This window comes from Calypte anna, chromosome 1, assembly GCF_003957555.1.
Source record: "Calypte anna isolate BGI_N300 chromosome 1, bCalAnn1_v1.p, whole genome shotgun sequence".
In the NCBI taxonomy this organism is placed as follows: Eukaryota; Metazoa; Chordata; class Aves; order Apodiformes; family Trochilidae; genus Calypte; species Calypte anna.
The window spans coordinates 85386279-85402144 of NC_044244.1; the positions used below are offsets into that span (position 1 = coordinate 85386279).

General features: G+C 37.5%; 1 protein-coding gene across 2 annotated transcripts in view; it reads right to left on the minus strand.

Moving 5' to 3' along the window:
• The window catches only part of MAN1A2 (mannosidase alpha class 1A member 2), a 141497-nt gene that overhangs the window by 103768 nt on the left and 21863 nt on the right, over positions 1-15866 (minus strand). For both annotated transcript variants that reach the window (XM_008505451.2, XM_030445140.1), the window contains exon 2: positions 2409-2664. In XM_008505451.2, the coding sequence (XP_008503673.1) occupies positions 2409-2664 (256 nt within the window). The remainder of the gene's footprint in view (positions 1-2408; positions 2665-15866) is intronic.

Consider the following 15866-nt stretch of genomic DNA (forward strand, 5'->3'; position numbering starts at 1 on the left):
AAAAACAGGTTTCAGACAAAATATTATTCATCTGACACTGTTGATACATATTTTATCTCAGCCATGTTATATTCATTTCAACATAGTGGATGACAAAATCCAGAAGGAGATACAGAGGCCAAAGAAAAATGACACTGTATAAACAGTGGGTTTTCAGCATGATTATTTGTCTATTCCCACTAGCAGACCTTCCACACCTGCATTCTGCCCCTTCACACACCTGGCTCTAGAAGTGATAATCTGCTGCCATGTGTCCAGGAATTTAAAAATTCTGGAGATCACCTGATCACCAATCACCAGACTACTAACAAGGCTCAGTGAAGGCAATTCACACCACAGAGACGGGAAGTTCAGATCATGGACTGTTCAAGCACAGTGGTCATACTGTTGAGAACTGCTCAGTACAAAGGCATGATTACCCTAACTGAAGTACTTACCCACATAATACACAGACCCATAAAACCTCTGGTCTGGCTATGAAAAGCTACACTTCAGAAATCAGAATACTTATGCAATAATAAAACAGCTTGTCATGTGTAGGCTGATCACCAGAAAAAGGAGTAAGCCTTCTACAGCACTAGATTTGTGGCAACTGCAGCTAACAATCACTAGAGTTGTTATTTGAACTAACCTGGATTCCTTACTCACCAGTTGATGCCAAATCATCAGGTTTAGCTCAATAAAAATTGTCTAAACTTTACTACTTATTCACATCACCAAGAAAATTGCCATTCTTTATTAATCTATAGCTTCTCAGTCTAAACTCTTACAAAACAACCTCAGAAATGCAAATACTAATTTTCAACCCTCCTCTGAATTCGAGGTTATAGGAACTTTAGTTGATTATTTCTTCCAGCTAGCTCTTCACTGTTAGCTGTGCTCAGTACTCCCATGTTATTTGGTCAATTCAATTTTATTCAACCCATTAGATCCATCAGTGGCAAACTCAATGGTATTTAAATACAATAATCTGTAGTTAACATTAAGAAGTGTTGACAATTACAAGACCATACCATTTACTGTTCATCTCCACCCTATAGATGACATTTTAAAAAGCAAGATTTTCTGAATATTCTCATTGAAAATACTTAAAGGCAATTCTAAAAAGCAGTAAAGCCCTTTGAAATGCACAATTCAGTACTGTCCTTCAGGAAAGAGCCCTAACCAAGCAAGTTTAAGGAGATCTGGTATTCCACACACAACTTCTTAGTCAAAAGTCCTTCTGCAGTAGTCTCTAGCAAAACAGGCCTCCTTCCCTTCCAGGGTAGGATCAGCTCATTGAGAGATTCAAATAGCCCCACAGCACCTCCATGCTGTATCACTCAGGTATCATAAGCAGTTGTTCATTATTTGATAAGAGTGGGTTTCATCTAATCATCATTAATATTCGAACCAAAATTCCAGCTTGAGTAATCTACCCACAACATGGCACATACTCCAACTGCAACTGTTACGATGACAGGTGTATGACTGACTTATTTTTGCTTGGTTTTATGAGCTAATTAAACTCAGATTACAATTTTAAATAAGACTTAGCTAGTGTAACTAAGTGCTACAGTCCTAGGGTTTTTTTAATCACAGAGCTAGTGGTTGTTTACCTCTGAACTGTTCCTGTTTGCTAACGCAATTTTTAGGCATAAAACTAAGCAGATTTGGGGGCAGGAAGGGAGTGGGCTGGGGTGAGAAAAAGGCCCTGTGTTTCTGCTATACTACCTATAAATTCAGACTTTAAAAAGTATGTCAATAATAATAGGAAACTAGCAATGCCGGGGAGTAATGAATTTCACAGCCAACCAGGAGTGGAAGGGAAAAGATCAGAAACAGCAATTGCTATAGCAGAGCCTGCCACAGAACCAGAAGTCTAAGCCAATATCTTAGTTTTAATGTTTTACAGATGAGGCAATCTACTTGAATGACTCCTGTTTTTTCAGTCCCATTTAAAACCTATTTTGAAAGTATGTATGATAGTTTGGTAATTTGCACATTTTAGCAGCATTTAATTTCTGTTTTCCTATCTTTTCTAATCCATTTTTAAAACATTTGGAAATACTTTCTAACACACCAACAAAAAACACTTTTAGCATGGAACCTCACAAATTCAGGCTTTGCTTTAAAAAAACACTTGCTGCTGTTCCATGTATTAACGACAAACTCACAGTGAATCCATACACTTAAAATATTTTTTAAGTTGTTTTCCAGTGAAACATCAACACCCCAAAACCAGGAGAAACATGCAGCGATGATGTAATTAATACGTCATGTGCACTTTTAACTTTCTATTTACTAAAAACATTTGTAGTCCTGTTTTTCTTTTCTTTTTAGTATCAATCATAACAGCAACTTAACACCATATAAACAAATGCTATCAGATACAAAAATGGGTAGGACCATATCATCATCATTTTTACCTCTTTAATTTTGTTCCTCTTCTCTCGAATATCCAAGTCTGCTGGTTCTCCACTGTTTATTCCTATAAGATTTGGTAAAGGAACAGGGGGCAGTGGCTTGCTGTCTTTCTTTTTCAACTCTTGCACTACTTTGTTCTTTTCTGTCTGAATTTCGGCTTGAATTTCATCACGTGATTTCTTCAATTTCTCCTTAGCCTCTTCCAGAGCCTTTTCATGATCTGCTCGGATCTTATTTCTCAGACGTTCCTCTTCTTCTCTAGAGACACAAATGCCAGTCAGCATTTCCTTACTTAACACACATTGCTTATAAACAAACTGCAGCTTCAAAACAGAGCCACATCCAAAATTAGTTTACTCCAATTAATTGTAATGATTCATAAAAGTTTACTAAATTATTAGTGCAGAACCTTACACTATTTTCTGTGAACCAAAAAAGAACAGCACACCCATCTCCAACACTATTGTAGAAAAATTTTCACAGGGGTTTTCTACAGTATATCTCACCACCTCTACTTCTCTACTCCAGAAGTCGAAGAGGAAAAGCCCTACATCCTGTACTTCAGCTACAGGATGTGTGCAGACACATTTAGCAATCATGCCATTTAAGAAAAAATAAAAATTATCAGGCCTCTCCCTCACCTTCTGCCTAATAAATACATCATATACAATTTTTTAAGATCTAAAGTAACTGCTAAAAAAAATTTTAAATTTTTTTTAAATTGCAGCCACTCCTTCTATTAACAATGAGATGTGAGCAGCAAGAGCTGCAAACCCTACCACAGCATGTTTTTTCTTTAATTAAGAACTCATTGCACCAAAAAGCATGGTCCATAAGCCTCAGAGGTTATGAAACTTCCAATCAACAAAGCCAACATCATGGTTCTAAGCATGATCTTACACCATAATCTTTAATGATCAGTTAAAGTTTCATAAGTTACACACAAAACAAAGAGTACCATTTTACAGCCTGGGCTAAATGAGAGGTTATTGTAACAACAGACAAAAATGGCTCACTTCATACCTAGAAGATTTCAAGACAGGAGAAGGATACATATAAGGCTCTCACTGTAATACAACCTTTTCAAGCTTCCTTAAAACATAGTTAGTCTCTCTATCTGTCAATATAGTCAAATGACTAATGTAAGCCAAAATAGTTGTTAGGATTCATAACAACCCTAGTTACAAAAACCAACTCACTCACTCACTCACTGCCTGTTTCCTCCCCTGGCCACAAATATTTTTTCCTTAAAAAGCATTAAGGAGAAAATGGTGGGTAATAGAAAAGAAAGAAGGCAAGCAGCAAGCCATGAAAGAAACACTAAGCTCTAGCCTAAATGCTTTTAGGATTTTTTAGACACTGACCCATATGATGTGTTTTTTCCAGTATATGGAAAACGTACCAATGAGAAAGAGCAATCACCATTTGGTGTGTGAGAATTAGGAAGGAACCTAACAGTGATCATCTAGTCCAATTGCAATTAAAAGCCAATCCAGTGTATACAGAAATAATAAACACAAGATTGGCAACTGTTAACTAAACACTTGGCAACAAAAATACAAATATTTTCACTTATTTAAACTGGGGTATTTTTCCTACGAAGGTAATTAAACATATTTGAAAATAATCTATGATAAAACAATAATGTTTCCAGAGATTCTAACAAATCTCAAGTAACTCATTGGAGTGCTGCATTGGAATAACGGGAGATATGGAGAAGTCTTACTGAGCTTTGCAAGTATCATGTGTAATAGAACTGCTTTTATTAATCTTGCAGATCAAGATAATTTTGTGTCTAGTATAGAGCACTGCTTCACCTTTACAAAAGAAGGTAATAATTACAAATAGTTTACACTAATGAAGCTAATAATTACTAATTTGCATAGAGTTACAATATATAGTACATATAGAATGGACCAGATTGGTCCCTTCTGTGCAAGTCACAGTCCACTGCCTAAGGAGACCTGATTTTAAGACAAGGCAGAAAAAATAAAATGAAGCTTTTAGCTACAGAATGTCACAGTTCAAACCTCCAGTGCACTAGCCCTGACTTCTATCTCAAAAACACACAGTACATTTTTAAGTTAAAATTTATACATCTCTTTGCTCGAGCCATCAGCCTGGGTTCAAAAGCTCAAATAGACTTTTTTTAGGCACACATTTTATTCTAATTTGAACAAATATGACATCATCCAGAAAATAACTTCACAGTTTACAGGACAATGTGTATTGCATGCAGTGGGAGAACAATGGAACTATAACATAAATACTGTCAGCAAAAAGCATGGTTACACAAAGGATGTTAGTCTTTTTTTGTGTGTGTGCTATAGTTCACATTTTTAAAAAATTACAGCAGCAGCATCTTTCAGTATAAATACAGAAACATTGTGCAATTTTTTAACAGATGCACTGACTGAGAGGTATTCCAGCTGAAGTTCTTCAGCCACTTTTCTCAGTACCCCCATCACATCCATATTTCTCCCAAACAATTAAAAAAAAAGGAGAAAAAAGTCTAGTCTGAGCTCCTCACTTTGAATATCAAATCCAAGCTTATAAACAGTGTTCAATCGTAGCAGTCCTCTCCTTGAACTGTAAAACAAAGTACCAACTTTTGAAGTGGCAAAAGACTAGTCTAAAGAAAGAAAACAAATACCATTTGGGATAACTTCCACCTTTTAGGATAGCTTCTACTCTGACCCACTTACAGGGGGGGGAGCATAACTTCCTTGTATTCCTGCAAAAGTTACTCTGCTGTGGCAGAAATGAGCTCAATTCAAAATTCAAAAGGAGGTAAAAATTTCTATCAACTGAACCGACTTCAAAACATAGATGTGCAGTCTGGAAAGCTTCTTTGGGGCTAGCAGAGGGCTCTGTCTAAGATGCAGCTAAAGAGAATGAAAATGAGGTCACCAGAACAAGGCATCATTCCCCACAGCCATGTTCTCACCAAGGAACAGCATACTCTAAAGGAGCAGAAGAGACAACTTACAGAGAACGTGGAATAGAAAGTCTTACTGAACACATAAAAATCAAATTAATTCAGTATAGGCATAATGTATTTTGGAGGTATGCTTCTCATTTTCAAAACTCAGTTTCTAGAGGCAAGTGACAGTTCTTTGCCTCCTGACTAAATCTATTAATATTGTGTTAATAGATATTGATATTCTTTCAGCAAAGGATCAACTACCACTGGAACCCCTAAATTTTTAGAAAGAGAATGTAACAATGTTTCTCACACCTTAACGAAATGATGTTCAAAGCATACCCAACATTAACCTAATTTGCAGAGGATGCTTTACAATGAGTGTGCTTTATTCATTAATAGAAATGCTTTTGTATTTCTATGGTTAACATGAAAATCCACAAATAGAATCCCCCCCTGTGTGAAAAATAATAACACTGCTTGAATTGCTATAGTGAGTGTGACTCACTAAAATGAATCACTAGCAATGTCCTTAAGCACCTTCATAATCAAGTGTCATGAAGATTTTGCCTTTCTCTAATCTTTAAATTTTCAATCCCAGGTGCTGCATACAACAGCAATAATAAGAAGTCCATCACTCCACAAACCTCACCTATTTCTCGATTCAGAATCCATGACACAGCCATAAATTGGAAAAAAAGTTTTGAACTCACATCTGGGTACACTGCAGGAACCACTATGTAAAAACGCCAAAGCTGTTGATTTCTACAGCACTATAATCTAATTAGAGTCATTAAGGAGAGGTGAATGACAGTGTTCTTCCCTTCAGTCACTCGGCAGAATACCGAAATATGTGAGGAAAATACGCTGAGACTCAATAGAGATGAAAAAGAACTCTTCCAGAAGTGACATTTTGAGACAAACATAAGAAAACAGTAAGATGAAGAGAAAGGTCAGCAGGTATTTCAGGGAGTTTACAGGAGACAGTACAAGAGCTTCTTCTGCGGGTACATATCCTCTATGCAATTACCAATGATGGACAGCATGAGCTGCAAAAAATGTCATATCCTACCTTTCAGCTAAAGATGTATTTTACCAAGAATATACATACATATATATATATATATATATATACATATAACCCTAATGGAAGAAAAATCACACCCTTAAATGTCAACACCACATCTTTCTTCTGAGTTCTTAAGCAACAATAATTAAGTGAAATTACAGAATAAAGAGAATGAGATGACTGGAACCATAGGAGCAGCTGACAGCTCCCCTAACTGCCAAGTGACACTTGAAGACCGATAAACTCCCATCCAGCACAAAAGTCAACAACTCTTTAATGTATGCAGATATCACTACATTCAAATACTTATAGTTGAAGAAGAGAGACCTCAGAAAGGATCAATCTAAAAATACAAGATTGGAAAGAATCCCAACATAAATGCATACACCAAAATGTGTCAAACAGTTCCCTCATGCAACTGCCCCCCTCCCCCCCCCTCCCTCCCCCCTCACTTCTAAGCCACAGAAGCTAAACCTTAAAATGAAGATATTTTGTTTCAGTTACCCTTAAAAAAATCTCACCTAACAGAAACCTGCTGCTTTCTTCTTATCACCCTAACTGCTCATTCTAGTGTCTACCGACAGAGGTTCAAGTATCATGAAATTAGAGCAAAAGCTAATTTAAAACAAGCAATATTATCAATCTGTGTTTAGATAATTTTTGCCAGAAAGAACCATAAATAGACCTAACAATCAGAGCCTGAAACTACAAATAGGTGCAAGTTTTTTAAACCATCACTGTAATTAACAATTGCAGCTGCCTATACAGGAACTTTGTATACTCTTGATGTATCCAGGAGCAGCATCATTCAGAAATGTCCACAAATTATAATGCTTGATAACTGAATCACTAACTAAAACTTCATGTGCTTTAAGTATATAGGAGGTAGTGAGCCTTCTGAATGTAACAGCTACTGAAGTCTCACTTGCCAAGTGTCTCTCAACATCTCTCATACCTGCTGTGACTAAACAGGTTTAGAAACTGAACTGCAAAAAATCAAAAATGCTTTCAAACTTCTTCATAAGGTTTGAGATAAAAAAAGGAAACAAACATTTGAATGGAGTCAAGAAAAGAAGAATAGCCAACAGCAACTGTTCCATCAGACTAAAAAGCAGAGTACTGGCTCACTATAGCGAAAGGGTCACCAGTTTATTATCATTTGGATTTTTCAGAGGGATAGATGAGATCTGTTAAAGCCCACAAATATGTACCTAAGCCTGCCATGCAGAAGCAAACCCCTGTGTGGAAATTCTGAACTTTTACCCTTTTGTGAAGTTTAGAGATAGTGAAACAATAAGATAGGCACTATTTAAAAAAAAAAAAAAAAAATCTTTGACAGTCAGTGCCTAAAAACCATTTCAGATGTTAACTACAGAAGTTAGTTCTCCCTCCAGTCTTGCAGCATACACTATTTCATGACATCCACACATGTTATAATCCCATCATGTTTTCCTTCAATATAGAGAATATACATTCATGACACATAAAGCACATTGGAGATATACATACTCATCCTTGCTGCCCAGAAAATTATTTCAAATTGCAGATTCCTTGAGTGGTTTCTTTTAGACAAAGCTGGCAGTAGAACTTATTTCTAGCAAGAGAGGCTTGCTAATGACATGAGTACTGTTACTAAACACCGGGAGCATAAGACGGAGTCCTTACACCTTTGTTCTCTTATCCCTCTCCACACAGTTTTTATCTCATCATTGTACTTTCCTGTAACCTTTTTCATGTTCCTATTTCCTGCCTTCCTTTACTATTGTTTGTATCAACTTGGGCTCTGCTAACTTGCTCTCACGATCTTCTATAATGGCATGGCCACCACTCTGAACACCCATTCTAGCTTTCATCATTCAACTTACTTGGACCATTAAACAAGATAACAGCATTAATTCCTTGGCACTGACACTTTTCTTTAATCCTAAATATCCCTTACTGAACTCCATGTAGAATTCCCACAAATAAAATTTCCTTCTACTTCTGTACAATAACTTATGTCCCTAATTGATTTCTTTTTCAGCCAAATTTTGGACTGAGAATCTAAGCCTTCAGCCACCTCTCTCGCAGCTCTCAAAACCTCTCACCTCTATAATGGAAGCTCACAGATACAGTTCCAGATCTGCTTTTTCATCTAAACCAAAACCTCAATCTCTGACTTTTCTTTGAAGATAGCCAGGTTTCACCTTAAGTCAAATGAACTGTAACTTCAGTCTTAATCTTCCTCGCAGAGCTTTTGTTCAGCAGTAGAAAGTTCTTCATTGCCTAGATTGTCAGTGTCTGGACATACTTCCTACTTCCTAGAAAGTGACTACACCTAGATTTTTCTTCATTTCATTGTATTTTTAAATGCAGTCTTTCCTAAACCATAGAGCCCTCTCTGACCTGACCTTGTTCTGTTCATCCAGCAGTCCTGTTAGAAAGACAATCCACTTAACTCCTTGCATCTTGATGCTGCCATTCTGTACACTTTTTTGTTTTTAAAAAAAATTATAAATCATTACATGTATTGCCCAGACACAACAGGAAGAAAACATGGCCACTTCTACATGTCCCACACATTAAATGAACAGATTTCCATGCTCATCGTTAAAAGACACTGCTTGATGTTACTCCTGAATGTGTCTCTACTTAATTTGTCTTGTAATTTAGGCAGGGCCTTCGGAAACAGTTCTGGAATGAGGACAATCAAAACACTCAGGGAATATATTTAGAGAGAATTTTACAAACACAGATTGAATAGACACACATAAATTGCAGAAGAGGTTAGAGAATTGAAGCATGTCCCTTAGGGAGGAAGAGCAAGCCCTCTGGAAAATTAAAAGCCAAGAAATTACTCAGTATTTTCAGATACCTTTTTTAAGATTTTGAAACATATCCAGAACTCTCAGAAATCACCATAAGGCAAGATATCCAATTAAATAGTTCATTTAAAAAATGCATTAGAACATATGATATCTCCTGCTTTCTTTCACATTGGTAGTAAAACATACCTTCCGGTTAAGAAAAAACAGTACAGATCCCACAATCAAATTAAGAACATGTATAAATTCTAAAGGGGAAAAAACCCAAACAAAACCAGAACAACAAACATCCTTAAGGAATTATTTGCTTCCTATGTCAAATATTAACATGAACAGAATTGGAATTTTTTTTATCTTTATATTCTGACAAGCACTGCTTGTTCCTCACCCCTACCTCTAGCAGCCACATAATCCCAAGTATCAGTGCAAAAAAGGAGAATGGCAAACTCAAGTTAATGTCAATCTTGGGATCTGAAACCACTGTCCTAGTTGGTATAGTCAGCTTAAGTTTTACTAGTAAAGACAGACAGATGTTTTCTTCAAGCATTCTTACAGTTGCATTCCTTTGAGTGACCAGGCATTTGTCAGTGCACAGAGGGGTCACCAGAGACCATGCAAGCATTTTAAGCTTACATGAAATTTCTCAGTTTTGCAGTTTTAGTATCAGCCAAGACAGATTTTCAGAAGCATCAGATCAACTATTTCAGGAAGAAATTAGATACATGTTTAAAGACTACAGCAAAAATGAATGCAACTTTCATTAGTGAGGAGAAAATAAAAAATACAAATTAGACAATGCTTTAAGTTTTCAATTACATATAAGCAAACTCAGGTTTTAGTGTCAATGCCATTCAGGTATGAAAGCACTTTCTTAGGAAAAGCAATAGATGCATTAAGTTCAACAACATACAGTTTTCAATCAATACAGCTCTATCAAACACATCTCATTTAGATACTTTCTGTTTATAGGACATAAAATACAATTAGATTTGCCTCAAGGCACTAGCATATAAACAAAAGTAGGCATTATTTCAAAATTCTTGCTGATTAAAAAAATTCATTTAACAGCTGCAGCTAATTACCTCCATGCAGAATATTAAGCTCCTGCAGAACAAGGTCTTAAATCTGACTGTCAAAGCACTTACAATGCTAATATAGAGGAAAAAAAATTTTTTAGGAATCAATCTTGCATCTCAAAAAGACACTGAAAAGCCAAAGTCTTACTAAAAGTTATGAAATTTAGGATCTCTTCATGATTTATCAAGAAACCTAAACAGAAGTATGTTGCTACCTGCCCTGCATAAAAGGATTATAAATAGCTTCCTTTCTCGCAGAGCTCTTCCTTTCCAGTAAGTACACCAACGAGACATATATTTTTATTTAAGTAATGAAGATGGAAGACCTTTGCAAGAAGGAGTGAAAAATATGTATAGAATATAGAAGTAAGAAACGAAAAGGGAAATCAGTTCTGAACAAGATAATTGGGTAAAATAAAAAATAAAATTAGCAAGATAGTAAGAACAACCACCTGAAAACCCAGATTTTTTGATGCGGGATTCAAACAGCACCAAAGCTCACTAGGATAATTTTAATTCAAAACTGCAGAAGCCTACTACAATTAATAATGATAAACCCCAGAATTTCTACTATAAACCACTCTAGGTAGCTGGAAACACTGCTTCTGTGAAAGTGTAGATATGTATATAGATAGCAATGTATAAGGGTATTTTCACTTTATTCACCACAGACAAGTCTAATACAGTATAGACAAACACCTTGCACGTTATATTATTCATTGTTATGAAAGACAGTTTGATCAAGGCAGAATAATACATAGGGTCTTGTGATACTGAGAAAGCAATTAGACAGAACTGGGTTCCCATACAAGGGCAATGCATCATTTCTGCTTCCTTGTGAAAAGGCACCTTTACAAATAAGCACCTTTACATATAGGAAAAAGCAGTGCTGCTGATGTTGGTGTTCCAGATCAGATCCTGAAGTATATGCTCATGAAATAAAGGACCAGAAATAAAAGGACCAGAGCACTTCCATTACACAGCATCACGCTCTCATGTATTACTGCATGTCCTGTGTACTATCACTTCCAAAAATCTATTTCCAATTGAAAAAGAAAATAATAATAATTTAAAAAAGGATGCAAACTTAACAACACAAGTCAAGAACAAATAAGAGTGGTGAATTCTATGGTTTGGCACAGACCACAGAAATTGCTGCAGAGTCTGAAGCATTACTGTATTTTCTGTACCACTCAAAGCTCATCTTTCTTAGATGTCATTATGCTACAATCTTTGTGAGTCGTTTATTTTTCTTTATCTTATACAAAATTAAATTCATGCAGTCATTTTTCACAATTACAAAAGTAACTTGCTTTGATGGCAGCTTTTTCCAGGAAATCATAGTCATACTTAAGCTTCCCAATATTAAGCACAATCTTAAAATTAGCCAGACTTAGATGGCTAATTTTAGATTCAAAAAATATAGTTAAACACATGAAAACCAAAAAGATTACAAGTTACCATTAGACCCTACTTCTCACTCCTCTGAATACATAAAGGGCCACATTAAAGTTGCTTGTGCAAGCACAGAACTAGCACTTCCTACACTATTTAACATTTCAACATTCTCTGGAATGAAGTTTTGGGTTTTGCAAAACATAACTCTTACATAATTTTTTATCTGAAGAAAATGAATCATGGGTCCATTTTTATACAACAGCAGCAAGTGTTTCAGTATATGCTCTATGGAAGCTTGCACTACATCTTTAGCAGTACAGTAATCACTCCTTCACCCCCTGCATTAGTTACACTGCCTAAGAGTTGTGTCAAGATGGGATGCTGGGTTCATTACCTTTGATCTGTACAGGAATTCTGGGATGTGAACAGAAACGATAACAAAAATAAAACAAAAGAACTTAAATCATGTCTGTGCATCACACACAGTAACCTTACTCTGTCTTCTTCCTCATCTTCTTTGTTCCCAGAATTACAAATCCCCCCTTTTGCACGATACTCTCAAAGGAGGAAAAAAAAACTCCTGAATGCACACAGAAAATCTTTAGAAATGACTTAAAATTACCTAAACAGGCTCTAGAAATTGAACCAAGTTTTAAGCAGGAGCCTCAGCGAGCTGAGCACTTCCTTTTCCTTTTACATACCCACATAGTGAAGAAGAAATGAAATTTCTTAGTACATCTATTGATTACAGCATGCTCTTGTTCAGGTAGTTTAGCCCCATAACAAAAAATGTGAGATCAGTTTGACTAATAAGTTACGGAGATTTTTCTAATAGTCAACCTGAGACACAGAAACAGCAATATCTGAGAGAACATTTAAGCAAAAGACAGAAAGGATTTTGCCTGTTTGCTTTCAAAATATACAGTTTGAAAATCCTCCCTCTAACTGGTAGCAAAGGCTTCCTGAAATCACGATGTAAGAATGCCAGGAAGCACTGCTAATTCCTTGCAATGGGAAGTGATAAATATAAACATATTAAATATTTAATATATCAGGACAGACTCTCCACATACGGTAGAAGAGATGACATTCTCTGACATTGCAAAAGAGGTTGTGGATGCCTCATCCTTGGAAGTTTTCATTGCCAGGTTGGATGGGGCTTTAAGCAGCCTGATCTAGTAGGATGTGTCCTTGCCCATGCAGGGGGGCTGGAACTAGATGATCTTTAAGGTCTCTTAATCAAACACACATGAAAACACACTAAATCTGTGAGTCCAGTAAGAACAATAGTGGAAGACAACTCCTGGTCTAGTCTTGTTATGGAAAAAATATCAAGGAAGCCATAAAACAGATCAAGAAAACTTTTTTTTTTTTAACAGAGTTAACAAGCAAACAGCTCTCTTAACCCACTTGTATATAGTTACCTTGATTCTGTTTGGTGAAGATGTTTTATTTAATTTCAAATAACAATCAGAAACAAATTAAACACACCAACTGTGAGTAGTAGTATTCAGCTCACCTTGGAAGTGTCAAGTAAGTTACCTTAAAACAGAGCTCAGGATAGTGGAAAAGAAGAATAGGGTGCCAAAAGACATTTGCTATATAGAAGCGTATCTGGAGGCAGGGGAGATGTTTTATAAGAAAGCTAACAAAAAAAAAATTACAATCATTTTAACATGACTGTCATTATGAGGAGAGGTATCATGCTAGACCTTGTACTCTCCAACAGGGAAAGGCTGGTAGGGAATGTAAAGATCATGGGCAGCTCTAGCTGCATAGACCATGAGATGGTGGAGTTTAAGATCCTCAGGGCAGCAAAGAAGAGGGTGCTCAGCAAGTGTGAAACCCTTGACTTCAGAAGAGCTTATTTTGGCCTCTTCTGGAACCTCCTTAGTAGGATACCATGAGACAAGACCCTGGAAAAAATTGGGAGCCCACGAAGGCTGGTTGACTTTCAAGGATCATCTCCTTCAAGCTCAATGGCAAAAGAAGAAAACAGGCAAAAAGGCCAGGAGACCTACATGGATGAACAAGGAACTCCTGGCCAAAATCAAACACAAAAAGGAAATCCACAAAGGGTGAAAACAAGGACAGGTAACCTGGAAGGAAATTGTTCATGAAACCAGAAACCAGGTTAGAAATGCTAAAGCCCTGATGGAGTAAAATCTGTCCAGGGACATAAAAGACAACAGAAAAAGATTCTACAGATATGTCAGAGAAAAACTAAAAAGAGAGGATGTGGGGCCCCTCCAGAGGGATACAGATGACCTGGTTATTGAGGATATAGAGAAGGCTGAAGTATTCAACAGCTTCTTTGCTTCAATCTTCACTGGTAACCAATTGAGCCACACCACAAAGGGCAATGGCTGGGTCTGGGAGAGTGAAGAACCACCCAGTGTCAGTGAAGATCAGGTCCAGGAACATTTAGAGAACCTTTAACTGCACAAGCCCAAGGAACCTGGAAGCTGAAGTTGCTATGCCACTAGCATAGCACTATACTTGAGAAGTCATGGCACTCTGGAGAAGTTCCCACAGATTGGAAAAGAAGAAACATAACCCCCAGTTTTAAAAAAGGGAGCAAAGAAAACCCAGGGAATCACAGACCAGTCAGTCTCACCTCTGTGCCAGGTAAAATCATGGAACAGATCTTCTTGGCATCTGTAGTAAGCCACATGAAAAACAAGGTGATAAATGACAGCCAGTATGGCTTCACTAAGGGCAAATAGTGCCTGACAAATATGATGGTCTTCTAAAACAGTTACAGCTCTGGTAGATGTGAAGAGCAAATGATGTTATCTATCTGGACTTGTCCAAGATGTCTGACCCATGTGACATCTTTGTCTCTAAGAGATATGAATGTAATTGATGGACCACTTGATGGATAAGGAGCTGACTAGAAGGTCACACTCAAAAAGTTGTGATCAGTAGCTTGATGTCCAGCTGGAGACTAGTGACAAGTGGAGTTCCTCAGGGGTCTCTTCTGGGTCCAGTGCTGCTTAACACCTTTGACAGCAACATGGACAATGGCACTGAGTGGACCCTCAGCAAGCCTGCTGGTGACACCAAGCTGTGTGGTGCAGTGGATTTACTTGAGGGAAGGGATGACATCCAGAGGGACCTGAACAGGATTGAGAAATGGGCCAGTGCAAACTGCATGAGGTTCAACAAGTACAAGATCCTGCATCTGGCTCAGATCAATCCCAGGCACATTTACAAGCTGGGTAGAGAGTGGGTTGAGACTAGCCCTGAAGAAAAGGACTTGGGGGGTATTCATCGATGAGAAGCTCAACATGAACAGGCAGTGTGCTCATGCAGCTCAGAAGGCCAACCATGTCCTAGGATACATCAAGAGAAGAGTGGCCAGCAGATCAAAAGAGGTGATTCTCCCACTCTGCACTCGTGAGACCCCATCTCGAATGCTGCATCAAGATCTGGTGTCCTCACCATAGGAAGGACATAGATCTGTTGGAACAAGTCCAGAAGAGGGCCACAAAATTATTCAGGGGCTGGAACACCCCTGCAACAAGGAGAGACTGAGGGAGCTGTGAATGTTCAGCTTGAAGAGAAGACTCTGGTGTGACCTTATAGCTTCCTTCCAGTACTTGAAGGGAACCCACAGTAAGGCAGGAGAGGGACTTTTCATAAGTGTCTGGAGATAGGACAAGGGGAAATGGCTTTAAGCTGAAGGAAATAGGTTTAGACTGGATCTTAGGAAGAAGTTCTTCAGTACAAGGGCAGTAAGACCATAGAACAGGTTGCACAGAGAAGCTGTGGACGCCCCTTTCCTGGAGGTGTTCAAGACCAGGCTGGATGAGGCTTTCAGCAACTTTATCTAGATGTGAGGCATCCCTGACCATGGCAAGGAGGTTGGAGTAGATTATCTCTAAGGTCTCTTCCAGCCTAAGCCATTCTATCATTCTGTAAACATCCAAGTCATTCAAAGTGGTAAGGTTGGAGCTTTACCTCCATAAAAAACTAAACCGTTTGAGCGAATACAGAATGAGAGCCTCCTGCTATCAGTTACTGTGTAGGTCAACAACAAAAGAAGACAAAACTCACTTAACATGTTCTCACACATATCAGCTTGCAGCAGAAAAAAAAAAAAGTCTCTGGCTACAATTTCACATTATATAGAAGCTGATTAATACCTAACCACTGCCAAGTGAAAGATCCTACTCAACCTTGCACCA